At 42.3% G+C, this 15,314-nt stretch overlaps 1 protein-coding gene across 2 annotated transcripts in view; it reads left to right on the top strand.

Moving 5' to 3' along the window:
• Positions 1-12,410, top strand: part of ctsa (cathepsin A) — a 48,303-nt gene extending 35,893 nt beyond the window's left edge. For both annotated transcript variants that reach the window (XM_078418674.1, XM_078418673.1), the window contains 4 exons: positions 2,211-2,286; positions 4,383-4,472; positions 6,129-6,230; positions 9,809-12,410. In XM_078418674.1, coding sequence (XP_078274800.1) covers positions 2,211-2,286; positions 4,383-4,472; positions 6,129-6,230; positions 9,809-9,892 — 352 coding nt within the window. In that variant the 3' untranslated portion in view covers positions 9,893-12,410. The remainder of the gene's footprint in view (positions 1-2,210; positions 2,287-4,382; positions 4,473-6,128; positions 6,231-9,808) is intronic.
• Positions 12,411-15,314: the final 2,904 nt, after the last annotated feature.

Raw genomic sequence — 15,314 nt, 5'->3', positions numbered from 1 at the left:
AAGAGTGTGCTCACATTGAGTGACAGCAAACTCGTTTATCTCAATTCTTGCGCAATTATCATGTATTATATTTGACTTTAATAATAGTTGCTGTACAGAGCAAATGTTTGGTAATGCATGGATATTTTGTGTCCTGCTTTGTCCACTGGTGAATCTGGCTTTCAGCAGTCACTATCATAGAATCCATGTGCCAGGAGACTACTGATTCATTCTGGTCAATAAAGTGCTGTTACCACATTCCAGCACTAACTTCATCGCGCTGTAGGTTTATGCCCTTTGTACACGTTCAAGTACTTCATAAATGAGATGACTGACATTATTTTGATTTGTGAGCTGTGGACACCATAAATGTCTGTGAATTGTGCCTTGTTTTATGGGGGAAAGGTCAGTTCTGAAAATAGTAACAGCCACTATTTGGTCAACAGGTGTGAGGAAAGCCTCGTATTTTGGAAAGATGTAGTCTGATCAGCGAGTGGAGAAAAACAGTCAAGAGAATCTAATCCAGAGAACTGATTGTTTTTGGCTCACTAATCTTTCAATCAGAGGCTTCCAGACCCCTACCACCTGCCTCTCTAATCCTTCTACTTGTTACTTTAAATCTTTGCCCCCCCTCTCCCCTGGTCTCTGACTCCTCTGTTCAGGGAGATAGGTACATCCTATTTATTCTACCTAGGTCTCATAATTTTATGCAGTTCAATTGTTTTCCTTCGTAACCTTCTGTTCCAAAGAAAACAATCCCAGCCCATGCAACAATTGGGCAATGTTCCAGTCCAGGCAAACAATGTCAATGTAAACCTTCCTTGTGCCCTCCTCACTTCAATCTGCTCTTTCCTGAATGAGATGACTAAAAATACAGCTTAAGTATTGTTTTATCTATTTCTATAATAGCCTCATGTATGCCTTGATTATACTGAAATTTGCCAAATTTCTGCTCGTATAGCAGGCTACCTTTATCTTCCTGAAGTCGGAGGCTTTCCTCCTCACTGTCAGCTGGTATAGTGTTACTGTGTTTGCATTGATCTTTTTCCACTATGCATGGCACCAAACTCAAACATTTAATGAAGTTCAAAGATGATTTGTGCATTTAACTAATCGTATAACAGCATCAATAGGAGGCTACTAGTTACTTATGAAAGGTCATATCAAATAGTGAGATGTAGAATATGCACAATTGTGGTCCAATAATTTAATGGACTGCTGTAATCTTCGTAAACTTACGAAAGATGCCATTCACTTTTCCTTGCTTGTGATCTATCTCTTCCTATATTTAGAACAGGTGAATCTAGTCTTTATCCCCCAGGACCCTCCCCACCACCACGACTGGCATCACTTTGACACCAACAGTAGGTCATTGATCCTACCCACCCAGAGGTCAGCAGCGCAACAGTGTAGAGGAGAAATGTGGCTCTGGTGACCTGAGAATCGTCCTATCCTCCTGATCTAAGAGCAGATAATGGGAAAGCAGAGCCAAACCACTGCATAGGTTTATATTCTCTTGGCATGTGTGTATCATAGAATAATAGGACCCATGGTGTCTTCAGATCTCTGTGTGTCTTGGGATTGGAATAACGCCTACAATAAGCACAATATTTGTTTTGCTCTTGATTATTTGACACTGGAGTAATTTTAACTAAATTCGCCAATTGGCAAAATTGCCACTGGGACAAATGGTGCTCTCTCTCCTCCCCAGTGAGTTCAATGGACTTTGAAGTCATGTGGGAGCAAAGGTTAATTTTAAAATAGCCTCCAATATTTTACAGCTGTGCATTAATGTTCTGAGCAGACATGTTCTGTTTTCTTTGGAATGGCTGATGAAGATAAGTGAAACCTAGTGGTGCAGTGCAGCATTAACTGTTGCACATTCTTGCATGAGAACAGCAATATTACAGCGGATGGCTATACCATACTCACTCTGTGTCAGTGAACAACCATCCCGTTACCTCTTTGTGGCCACCAGTTGTATGAATGTGAGGGTCATTTATAAGTTGTACACAAATATCAATGCTTATTAAGGCTTCATCCATTATCACATTTTGGAATGACTAACATTATTGTCATTTTGTGTTAATGCAGTGGATAAGATCACTGCTAAAATCAGGAAATGCATTTTTGCGAAGTTTATAATTGCAGTATGGTCTCAGGAAATGAAATGTCTGCAAGTCGATCCTCTTTCTGCCACTTGATTACTTGAACATTTTGTTCCTGTCTAGTATGAAAGTGAATATGAATTATCAAGTTCTCTACAGTGATATGAAGGATCAATACCTGAAACTATTGGCTCCCAGGGTAATGAATTTTTTTCTCATTCCACTTCACTGTTTGATTCCAAATAGTCAAGTTGAGTTTACTGTCATATGCACGAGTTTGGTGAAGTACAGGTGCCACGAGAAATCTTGTTTGCAGCAGCACCACAGGCACATACACAAATATCCAAAAACAAATTGCACAACATTTCTGAAAGCAAGACGCAAAAAAAACCCCACATTAGTGCAAAACACAATTAGAAAATGTGCATGCTCAAGGTAGTGCAAGAGAAGGACTATAATGTCATGTTGCCAAAGTAAGATTTCAGATGGCCTGGGTGATAGGGGATCCTTGATGATAGATGCTGCCATCTAGAAAGCACTGCCTTGAGATGCCTTCGGTTGAACGGCTCTGCCCGCAATGGACCAGGTTGAGTCCACCAGTGGTATATGTCACTAATCCAGCTTGATGTAAAGCTAGATTTTATTGGTGATTGCCCATAGCCGCATCATATATCTGACTGATGCCCCAAGGCAAGTTAGTGACACAATGTCCCTTATGTGGGGACAAAACTGCCTAGTCATCATTATAATTGAGACTGGGTCACTATTCTTTACGTTCAATGGCATTTCCGTCCCTGAGTCTTTTGAAATTTGGTCAGCTGAATTCAGTGGCAATGAGGAGTCAGAGTAAGGACTATAACACCCCCATAACACCCTTGTCACCATAATAAGGCTTAAGTCTAGATGAGTGAAGCTCCGACAACACTGAAAATACTCAACACCATCCAAGACAAAGCAGCCCACTTAATTGGCAATCTATCCACCATTTATTATTTCCTAGCTGCAGTGTGACCTATAAAATGCACTTGCTGAGACTACTCAATACAGGTGCCAGAGGTTATGAGGAGAAGGCAGGGGAATGGGGTTAGGAGGGAGAGATAGATTAGCCATGATTGGATGGCAGAGTAGACTTGATTGGCCGAATTCTGTTCCTATCACTAATGATCCTATGATACCCAATAGTGAAGTTGCAACCTGTGCTACCAAGGAGCACAATGATAGCAGGCATAAGGGAACTCCTCCATCTTGCACACCAGCCTGATTGGGAAATATGCTGTGGGTCTTTCATTGTTAGATCAGAATTCTGGAACTCCCTACAAAATAAATTTTAGCTCCATCAAAAAACGGTTCCAGAAGATGGCTTGCTGTCATATTCCAGGGCAGATAAATGCTGGCCATTCCACGATGCTCAAATCGCAAAAAAAGATTTAAAAAAAAAGTTAGACGTGCTTTCCCGTGGTGAAAAACATTATTAAATTTAATAATATTAAACATGATTAATTTGTTAGCATGTTCTGTTGATGTAACTTACACATGCCTGAATGAAATTTCAAGAACACTGAAGTCACTCCGGCCCCCCAAGTGACCATGTGAGCCAGACCAACAAACATTAGGAGACTAGCCACTTTGAGATACATTATCAATAGACAATAGACAATAGGTGCAGGAGGAGACCATTCGGCCCTTCGAGCCAGCACCGCCATTCAATGTGATCATGGCTGATCATTCTCAATCAGGACCCCGTTCCTGCCTTCTCCCCATACCCCCTGACTTCGCTATCCTTAAGAGATCTATCCAGCTCTCTCTTGAATGCATTAAGAGAATTGGCCTCCACTGCCTTCTGAGGCAGAGAATTCCGCAGATTCACAACTCTCTGACTGAAAAAGTTTTTCCTCATCTCAGTTCTAAATGGCCTATCCCTTATTCTTAAACTGTGGCCCCTTGTTCTGGACTCCACCAACATTGGGAACATGTTTTCTGCCTCTAACGTGTCCAACCCCTTAATAATCTTATAAGTTTCGATAAAATCTCCTCTCATCCTTCATTATCGACCTATATTTGGGGGGTTTTTCTTGCCATGTTTTAGGGTTTTTTTCCTGCCAAAGTTGACATGTTCGGGTTTTCTGCATTATACTTGTTCATTCACATAACCTATCAATATCCCTTTGTAACTCTGTGTACTCTTCACAGGTTACTTTCTCACATATCATTTACATACTGTTGTTAAAATAATACCTTGTATATTTTCTCATCTTCCAGATTGATGATTTGTGTTTTGTTTAATTCTGTTTCAAGCAATTCCGGATCCTTGTGTATAACGGAGATGTAGACATGGCATGTAACTTCATGGGAGATGAGTGGTTTGTGAATTCACTTCAGCAGAAGGTAAGGTTATTATTGCCGTTCTAGGTTTAGTATGTAGCTTTTTGCATAAATCAGGTGTGTGTGGCCTGGAGTTGTGTGTTAATCTACATGTAATTGTGAGTAATAGTTACAAAACAGAGAGTCTGGGAGATGTACAGAGACTGGAAAAAATAAGAATACACAGATGAAAGTGTTGCACTGTTATTTTGTCTGCAAGTTAAGTTTTGTAGGCATTTCAATGCAAGCCACTGCAGTTCAAGAATAAACCAGTCAAACTGGAATTATGGCAGTGTCTGTGATAACTTCACTGGTATTACCAAACATAAAATATATTATAGTAACTGCTTTTGAACCTTTGAAGTGGGAAGTGTATTGCAGAATACAATATAATGATCAGATAATCTTTGGTTCCGAAATAAATATTTATCAGGACAGCAGAGGTTTGTATATGGACCGATAAAGACAGTTGGTGCTTGGGGTTATTACTCTGCAAATGGGCAGTGTGAAACTGTGCTATACTGTCATTGATTTTATTTTTTGCTCGTCCCTGGAGTTGGACTTTAACACACAACCTTTTTGAGGCCAGAATGCTGCTCTCTGAGCTATAATTGCCTTTGTACTTCTATTGGGTTTGGAGGTATATGAAAGGAATGGTAGGGAGGTGGGTTCAATTGGATAGCTGAATAGGCACAATAAGCCCAATAACATCCTCCTGCATGGTTATATGGCACATTTTCGATTATGAATAACAAGAAATTATACTTTGAGGGGAAACAAGACTGTAAAATATAAATGATTCATTTTACTATATGAAACCTGGCATGATCAGGTTTCTGGGTACACATTTCCAGGTAAATAATAAGAGGCGGAAATAGTTCAGCATCCCTTAATTATGCAGCCAGTATACAAGCCCCTTTATGGCAACGGTAAGTCCAAGCTTACGAAGATCCCACAGTTGATAAGTGGGACCAAAGCTGTTTAGAATGCTTAAATTGCAAGGAATCATTGATCGTGTTGCCTTGCTTGTGTACAAGATGTGTCCAACTTATGAGTTAGCCAGTTTCAACTACTGGGATCTGATGTTGAAGTCGGTTGGCTCAGGACAATAATGATTCACCATGTCTCTGTTATGAAGAATCTACAGAGACTACTCAATGGAAGTGCAGCAGATGATGCTAAAGGAACTTTGGGTTTGAATTGTGTAAGAAGGAACTGCAGATGCTGGTTTAAACCAAAGATAAACACAAAATGCTGAAGTAACTCAGTGGGACAGGCAGCATCTCTGGAGAGAAGGAATGGGTGACATTTCGAGTCGAAACCTTTCTTCAGATGAATGGATATCGAGTATCTCAGAGTGTCTGAGGGTGTTGAGGTCTACCTTGATTAAGAAGAAGGTAGAAAGTCTCGACCCGAGAGTCACCTTTCCTTCTTTCCAGAGATGCTGCCTGTCCCGCTGAGTTAGTCTAGCTTCCTGTGTCTATTTTTGGGTCAGAATTATATATTCTGTGCACTTTTTATTAAAGGTTGATTCGTTATGGTGTTTTGGGATTGTCTGAATTCTTCGCAATGTGTCATCAGACTTTCCATGAGGAGAGGAGTAATAGAGTTGTCACAGCTCTGTGGGACATGTTAAATGCTCAGCGTTGTCTGTCTACACATGTTTAATTTCCCCCACAGGACCAGGTGAATCGTCGGACCTGGCTGTACAAAGATGAAAATGGTGATCAGGTGGGAGGGTTCGTCAAGGAATTTGGCAACCTTGCTTTCCTGACTATAAAGGTACATCCTTGCAATGTGTGCATGAAAGATAAATAAAAACAATGCTGGAGATGTTTAAAAGTACAGGCAGGATCTATAGAGAAATAAAGAGAGGTAATGTTTCAAGCCAACAGCCTTTCATTAGATTTATTCACAAAATGCTGGAGTAACTCAGCAGGTCAGGCAGCATCTCGGGAGAGAAGGAATGGGTGACGTTTCGGGTCGAGACCCTTCTTCAGCCTTTCATTAGAACTGGGTGAAGACGTAGGCAGGTACAGAGCCAGATGTAAGCCAGGCCAAAAGATTAGTTAGAGCATCGAAGGGCCAAACGCATCATAATTTTGCTGTTTAACTTACTGGCTGAACTGTTGAATTCATAATTCTAGATTGTAACCTCTGCCTCATTTTTTTCCAGGCAGGTATTGAGAATGTTTCTGGTGTTAGCATTCAGAAGTTCTCTTCTGAAACCACCTGCCCTTTCAATTGCTGCCCAGTTTTGACTTGTACCATTTCTCTGCCCTGCATCCTATTGGAGACCCTCCCTTTCGTTTGTTCCTGCCACGACTGTACTGGTTTTAAATGGAGAAATCCCCCAATTCTGATTTTTTTAAAAAATAGTTGAAACTTTATAGCTGTTTCCCTCTCCTTAGTTACTGCCTAATGTGTCAAATATTTCCAGCTGTTTCTCTTGACCATTTGGATTCCCAAAATTCATGAAAAATTTTGCTTTTATTTAGCATGATTTATAACCCTGCCAATATTTATGCTGGCGTTTTAAAACAGTGAGTGTGAACTCTGACTTGTAGCTAGTGGGTAAAGACACTTGATCTTTAGACAGGGATGAAAGTAATTTATTACCAGTATGGTAAAATAGATTTTATTGCACAATTTAACTCGTTTGTACTGATGGACCTAGGGTGAAATGTAATCCTTCTGAGTCAAGGTTATAAATAGTAATGAGCCAAATCAGAAATGGAGTGGAAGTTTCCCAGCTCCCATCGACACCAGGATATCCTGAACATCAAATTCCTTTGACCCTCTCCCTATTGCTTGTCAACTGGGTGGCAAAGCTTCTAAATTTCAGATTCTCATCTTGATTAAAATCTCTCTCTGGCCTTCACCCTGGCAACTTCCTGAGAGCAAGGTCAGTCCCAGGAAAGTTCACTGTTGGAGTTTAGTTTAGAGATTCAACATGGAAATGAGCCCTTCGGCCCACAGAGTGTACGCCCACCAGCGATCACCCGTACACTAGTTCTATGCTAGACAGTAAGAACTATTTATAGAAGCCAATTAACCTACAAACCTGCATATCTTTGGAGTGTGGGAGAAAACTGGAGCACCTGGAGAAAACCCACACGGTTACAGGGAGAACATACATACTCTGCACAGACTGCACCCACTCAGGATTGAACCCGGGTCTCTGGTGCTGTGAGGCAGCAACTCTACTGCTGCACCACTATGCTACCCTTGGGAGTGGGAGCGTTTAATGTTTGCAGGCCTTCGCTGAAACACCTGACTTTAATGTATGTTACGAGGCATTAACATACCCTGCATTTAAGGAAAGGTGATATCACATTCTTGGAATCCTAGAGGGTTATAAGGCTGGAGAAAGTTTGTTGATCAGAATTGGATTCCTCCAGTTCTACCAACATTCCCTGCTTGTTCAATGCCACCGTATTTATTGCACAATTTATTGCACAATTCTCTGGTCACTGGCACTGTTCTAACCAGTTTCAAGCACGCGGTGGTCCAGCCCCTACTGAAAAAACCTAACCTAGACCCCACCTTGCCCAGCAACTACAGACCCATTTCCAAACTGCCATTCCTGTCAAAAGTCCTTGAAAAGGCAATTCTAAACCAATTAGTGCCCTACCTGCACCAAAACACCATACTGGAAAGTTTCCAGCCAGGTTTCAGAGCCCACCACAGCACAGAGTCTGCCTTGTTGAAGGTACACAACGACCTGCTTCTCGCCATCGACACCGGCGACTGTGCAATCCTGCTCCTTCTCGACCTCAGCGCAGCGTTCGATACAGTGGACCACACCATCCTTATTGACCGTCTCCGGTACGCGGTTGGCATTGATGGCACTGCCCTGAGCTGGTTCGCTTCGTACCTCAAAGATAGGAGTTTCGCCATCAACATAGGCAGTTATTCCTCTGCTCCAGCTAGCCTCTCCTGCGGAGTTCCACAAGGCTCCATCCTAGGCCCCATTCTCTTCTCTCTATACATGCTCCCCCTTGGCCAAATCATTCAAAGGCACGGCATTTCTTTCCACTGCTATGCCGATGACACTCAGCTTTACCTCCCCCTGAAACCCAACAACCAGTCAAATTTAAACAGCCTCTTACACTGCCTTGAGGACATAAAATGTTGGATGGCACAGAACTTCCTCCAGTTAAATGAGAGCAAGTCTGAGGTCATCCTATTCGGCCCCCCCGACTCCATCAAATTGATAACAGGCAGTCTTGGAAGTCTATCCTGCCTAGTCAAACCGCATGTCAAAAACCTCGGCATGATATTTGACTCTGCATTAAAATTTGATAAGCAAGTCAACGCTGTGGTAAAAGCCAGCTTCTTCCAACTTCGAACCATAGCTAAAATCAAACCTTTCCTCCAATTCGACGACACAGAAAAAATCATTCACGCTTTCATTTCCTCCCGCCTAGACTACTGCAACTCCCTATACACTGGGATCAGCCAATCTTCCCTGTCCCGCCTGCAACTGGTCCAAAACGCCGCAGCGAGACTCCTGACGGGTACCCGTAAAAGGGACCACATCACCCCGATTCTGGCCTCTCTCCACTGGCTCCCTGTACGGTACAGAATCAACTTCAAGCTCCTCCTATTCACGTATAAAGCCCTAAATGGACACTCCCCCCCCCTACATCAAAAATCTTCTAACCCCCCTCTCTAACTCCAGGTCCCTCAGGTCGGCTGACTTGGGGCTACTCACTATCCCGCGGTCTAGGCTTAAGCTCAGGGGTGACCGTGCTTTTGCGGTTGCAGCTCCTAGACTGTGGAACAGCATCCCTCTCCCCATCAGAACTGCCCCCTCCATCGACTCCTTTAAGTCCAGGCTCAAAACCTATTTCTACTCCCTAGCGTTTGAGGCTCATTGAGGAGGCGCTGTGAACTGTTTGCGTGCTACTGTATGTTTCATTTTTTTTCCCCATTGGAACCTAATCAGATGTACAGCACTTTGGTCAACGTGGGTTGTTTTTAAATGTGCTATACAAATAAAATTGACTTGACTTGACTTGACTTGACCGCAGGATGCTAAAATCAGCCACTGAAGCCTTGATTTCTGAAGTTCCCTTTTTGCCTCACTGTCCCCCTTTTGGAATGCTGCTTGGACATGCCCATGGCGTTTGCAAATATAATTCAAATGCATGTTTTTGTTTGAGGATTGAAAAGGGAAACCATGAGTTGAGTACACATGCAGAATAGACACTTGAGGCCAGGAAGAGTTGGTGAGAATGCATTTAGTTCTTTAAGCAGGGAAGGAGAAGAAAAAAGGTTTGACGATACAGTGGATTGGGGTAATTAAGCAATGGCTTTGCATTCTTTATTTCACCGTGAAATTGTTCAATTCTCAGGGAGCGGGTCACATGGTGCCATCGGACAAACCAAAAGCTGCCTTCACCTTCTTCAGCCGCTTTTTGCACAAGGAGCCATACTAAAACAACGGACAAGAATTCTGCACAAAGTGTAAACAAATATTAAGGTAGCATTTCTGGACAGGTGTGCACTCAAGCAGGGAGTGGGTTTGGTGTGGGTTCTGAGGCGGTATCTCGAAGGATTGGGCAGTGAGCAGTTTCTGAAATGTCAGCTTCAAGCCAGGGAAAATGACTCCCTCTAAACACACTCCTTCACTTCATACACATGTTCAAGCAATCCCTCATTAGTTACCCTAAGATAAGCTTGGGCTACATTAATTAATGATGGCTTTATTCTTAAAAATGGCAGAAACAAGATTTAAATTATTTCCAGTCTATCTCTCATTTGGGACAATCCACCTCTGTCTGGCTGTACATTAACTGCCTGGCCAGGCCTTTCCTGTCTCTATGATAGAATAAATTAGTTCTCTTAAATTCACAACAGTACCATTACTGCTCACCTTCCAACCATTCGCACTACAGTCAGTAAGAATATTCATAACTTTATCTCGTGTGGAAAGTCTCTACAAATAAAAAAACACTCCTGGGCTGCACCTTGCAATTATTGGCACACTCTTGAGACTGACCGATCTGCAATTATGGATACATGTATGGAAACTGACCTCTGCAATCAGCCCCTTAATTTCTTTACCTTGGAATCCACTTCAAACACTCACATGACGATTTTTAACCATGAGAATTATAATTCCAAACATGTTCAAGGGAATGAATGAAACTGGCAATTCAAATGAACTGCAAGCTCCTCTGTTCTATAACAATTTAGCAGATTTCTAGCAAAAGTGTAACTTTGATGTAGATAAAGGAAAACAAGCTCAAGTCAGCTTTATACCGATCCGCCAAAACATTATGACCACTGACAGGTGAAATGAATAACATTGATTATCTTATTACAATGGCATCTGTCAAGGGGTGGGATATATTAGGCAGCAAGTGAACAGTCAGTTTTCTTGAAGTTGATGTGTTGGATGCAGGAGAAATGGACAGGAGTAAAGACCTGCGCAACTTTGACAAGGGCCAAATTGTTATGGCCAGACGACTGGGTCAGAGCATCTCTGAAACAGCAAGGCTTGTGAGGTGCTCCCGGTCAACAGTGGTGGGTACTTACCGACAGTGGTCCGAGGAGGGACAAAGCACAAACCGGTGACCAGGTGTTGGGCGCCCAAGGCTCATCAATGCACGAGGGCATCAAAGTCTATCCCGTCTGATCTGAACCGACTGAAGGTCTACTGTGGCACAAGTCACAGAAAATTGTAATGGTGATCACGGGAGCAATGTGTCACAATACACAGTGCATCACACCCTACTGCGTATGGGGTTGCACACGGAGGACCAACAGCATATTAGGCAGGTGGTCATGTTTTGGCTCGTCAGGTCATAATGTTTTGGCTGATCGGTGTATTAGGCTTGTGCAACTAAACTTTGTTTACCATTTCTGACATTTTATGTTGAATAATTTACACTTGTGCTCTTCAATATCTGGAACAGTAAGGGCCATGGATAAACCTATCTAATTTCTGCCATTTGTGCATTGTAGCATTTCTTGTACACAGTACTTGTATTTTTCCAGTAAAGGGGGAGCAATTGTACATTAGCTTTTGCCAACACATTTACAAATTTGAATACACACCGAGAAGTTATGATTTGAAATTCATTGTTTGAATGATGTAAATTTCTGTGGGAAGGATAACTGATTGATATGATAAGATATGTTTTGTAATAGATTAGTGACCTAAAAGATATGTGCACTATTTAGTTTCAAATGTAATTTTAATAAAAATGTTCCTTTGAGTATCTGGTTTCTCAAAGAAGGAAGGGATGATTTATGATGAACTTGTTTAAGCTTTGCTCTAGCCAGAAGTTTTGGCTCATCAACTTCATGTTTTTTCTACAACACTTGTTGTACAACCTTTTCATTGTAATACTTTTAAATCACTCTTCCCTCTGTTCTCCTTACCCATCTGTCTACTTTCCTGTTTAGCTCCCTGTCCTCAATTTTCTCTACTAACACTGATATATCCAGCTACAGAAAGTGGACTAAAATAGCTTGGAATGACTCTAACTTGGGGCAGCAGAGGTGACAATAAATGGCTGTATCATAAGAGGAAAGAATGAATGCAATTGCCAAAACATTAGAAACATTGAAAATATTTAGTAACAACCTGCACTTTCACGCTTGATCCATTGTGTCTAAACAGTACCCACTATATTTCAGCAAATTAGTAAAAGCAAGAGAACTTTTGTACTATTTTCCCTCAAACTTCAGCACTTTGCACTGCAAAAATGTTCTTTATTGGTTCAGTCACTATTGTGAAATGTTGGAAAATATACAAAGATCTATTATCAGCAAATGAGAATTCACCTGTTAAATTGTTTGGTGGGTTTAGTTGAAGGGGAACAATGGACAGGTGCCAGGACCTCTTCAACTAATGCATTTTGGATTTTTGTGTGAACCTGATGATGCTGATGATCGTTGGCTTAATGGCTAATGCAAATAAAAGATTTTTATTTCATTTGTATTTTTTATTTGTGATCCAGTTTGAATTGAATTTTTTTTATCCTATCAAGAAATCTGATAAACTAATGTTTTTGTTTTGAGTTGGAAGGAACTGCAGATGCTGATTTAAACCAAAGATAGACACAAGAAGCTGGAGTAACTCAGCGGGTCAGACAACATCTCTGGAGAAAAGGAATATGTGATGTTTTGGGTCGAGACCCTTCTTCAGTCCCGACTCAGTCTCAAGAAGGGTCTTGACCTGAAATGTCACTCCAGAGATGCTGTCTGACCTGACTATCTATCTTCTATTATTTTTTTGAAATTAGTTATTTCTGTCAGGGACATTAATTTCCTCTTCCTGGTTGCCCTTGACAGGTGGTGTGGATTCAGCCTTGAACTGATGCTATCCATGTGTTGCCGCTTCCTAAATTTTTAGGGTATTCCAGAATTTCATTCCAGTACCACAAACAGAATGATGTGTAACAGTATGCCTTAACGTGATGGTATTCCCAGTTTGCCTGAGTTTGTGCCTTCACATACGCCAGGCCATGCATTTGGAAACCATATTGGTTTTCTGGTGTGTATCCTTTCAATACTGGAAACTGCAGGCACTCAACAGAATGGCGCAGTGGGTAGTACTGCTGCCTCACAGCATCAGGGACCTGGGTTTGATTGTGACCTTGGGTGCTGTCAGTGAGAGTTTGCAAATTCTCCAAAGAGTCACACTGTGTGGGAACAAACCCGACAGCCCAACCTGCCCATGGCTCACTGCACGGTGTTCAAGTAACTCAGCAGGTCGGGCAGCATCACTGGGGATCATGAATAGGTGATGTTTTGAGTCAGGACCCTTCTTCAGACAAAAACTTGACTTGACTGTTTAACTTAATTTCGAGTAACCACTTTTTATTCACCTCCCATCGCAGATATGGCTTTCTTTTAATGTTTTTTTTTGTTTGTCTTCAAATGCTACCTTTTAAAGTAATTGGAATTATCATCCCAATTCTTGCCCTTTCCAGACTATTTTAATCCTTCCACCATCATCAGCTCCATCTTCAGCAACCAGAGCTTTAAGATTTGAAATTTCATCCTTGAGATGGTGGTGGTACAGTGATTGAATTGGAATTGCTCTCTTATTACTGAGAGATATGGCTGATAAACTAGAGATCTGAGGTCTAATCTCACCATCCTGGATGTACAATTTGACTTCAGACAATAATCCGGATTAAAAATAATTATTAATGACCACAACGCTTCAGTAATTGTTCTTGTTATGGACCCACCTGGTTCATTAATGTCCTTCAGAGGAGGATATGGCCATTCTTATCCTGGCCACTTCACTGTGATAACATAGAAAATAGTTGCCATTCGGCCCTTCAAGCCATTACCCCGTTGCTGCTTTTCCCCCCATACCCCTTGATTCCGTTAGACCTAAACAGATATGGGGAAAAAGCATGAACAGGGTACTAATTTTGGATGATCAGCCATGATCATATTGAATGGCGGTGCTGGCTCGAAGAACCACATAATAATCATAATAGTAATTTATTAGCCAAGTATGTTTTGAAACATATGAGGAATTTAATTTGCTATATAGTTGTACCAATAAAGACACCAAAATAATTTTTTTACATGAACATCCACCACAGCGACTCCCCTACATTCCTCACTGTGATGGAAGGCAAAAAAAGTTCAAACTTCTTCCCTTCATTGTTCTCCTGCGGTCAGGGCACTCAAACATTCCGTTGTCGAGCCCTCTGCATCGGGGGATCTCAGTACCCCTGTGCTGGGCGATTGGACCGAGGGTCGGGGCTAGTCAAACCTCCTGCGGCCTGGAGCTTCCCGACATCAGCCTCTACCCAAGACTGCGAGCTCCTTGATGTTGAAATCCGCAGGCCGCAGTTGGAGCATCGATCCCAGGCAAGGGATTGCAGGCTCCGATGGTAAGTCAACAGCAGGTGGAGCTTAAAATCAGTCTCGAGCAAGGCCGCCAGCTTCATGATGATAGGCCACAGAGCGACCGGAGATACGATCTGGAAAACAATCGCATCTTCAATAAGGTAAGAGATTGAAAAAAGTTTCCCCTGACCCCCCCCCCCCACATAAAACAAACCAGAGAACATTAACACATACTTTTAAAACACACTAAAAATAACAAACAAGATAAAAGACAGACTGTGGGAGAGGCTGCCATCGCTGACGGCGCCACCCGAATGGCCTACTCCACCTATTTTCATTTTTAATCTGCATTATTGTCTGAATTCAAATTGCACATCCAGGATGGTGAGATTGGACCTCGGATCTCTAGTTTGTTAGCTATATCTCTCAATAATAAGAGTAATTCTCTTATAATGGTGGGTCTGAAATACCCCTGGAGCCACTCAGACCAAAGGCAATCAGGGATGGGAAATAAATGCTGAGCAAAGGAATATCCCCTACCATGGAGGACCTGGCATGGGGGGACCACCATGACGGAGGTGGGGGGAGAACAATGGAGGGCCCGGTGTGGGGAGAACAATGGACAATTGGGGAAGGAACGGGGTACTGATTGAGAATGATCAGCCATGATCACATTGAATGGCGGTGCTGGCTCGAAGGGCCGAATGGCCTACTCCTGCACCTATTGTCTAACAAAGGACAATTGGGGAAGAACAAAGGAAGAACAAGGGACCCGGCGTGTGGGGAACCGCTGTGGGGGGACGACAAAAGGAGGAGCCGGCATGCTTTGTAACATGCTATTTGTATACATTGGGTATGCAGCAAAGAGTTTCACTGTGCCTAGTCACATGTGACAATAAAGTATTCCATCTATTGGGGCACTGCCTCACAAAAGGCAGCCAGCATCATAAAGGAACAACACCACCCTGTTCTCAGTGGCCTCTTCTCATTCCCCTCTCCCATCATAGATGAGGCCCTCATTCGTGTTTGCTCGGT

This window comes from Rhinoraja longicauda, chromosome 22 (genome assembly GCF_053455715.1).
Source record: "Rhinoraja longicauda isolate Sanriku21f chromosome 22, sRhiLon1.1, whole genome shotgun sequence".
Lineage (NCBI taxonomy): Eukaryota > Metazoa > Chordata > Chondrichthyes > Rajiformes > Arhynchobatidae > Rhinoraja > Rhinoraja longicauda.
The sequence above is the reverse complement of the archived record's forward strand: the minus strand, read 5'-3'. Positions and strand labels throughout refer to the sequence as shown.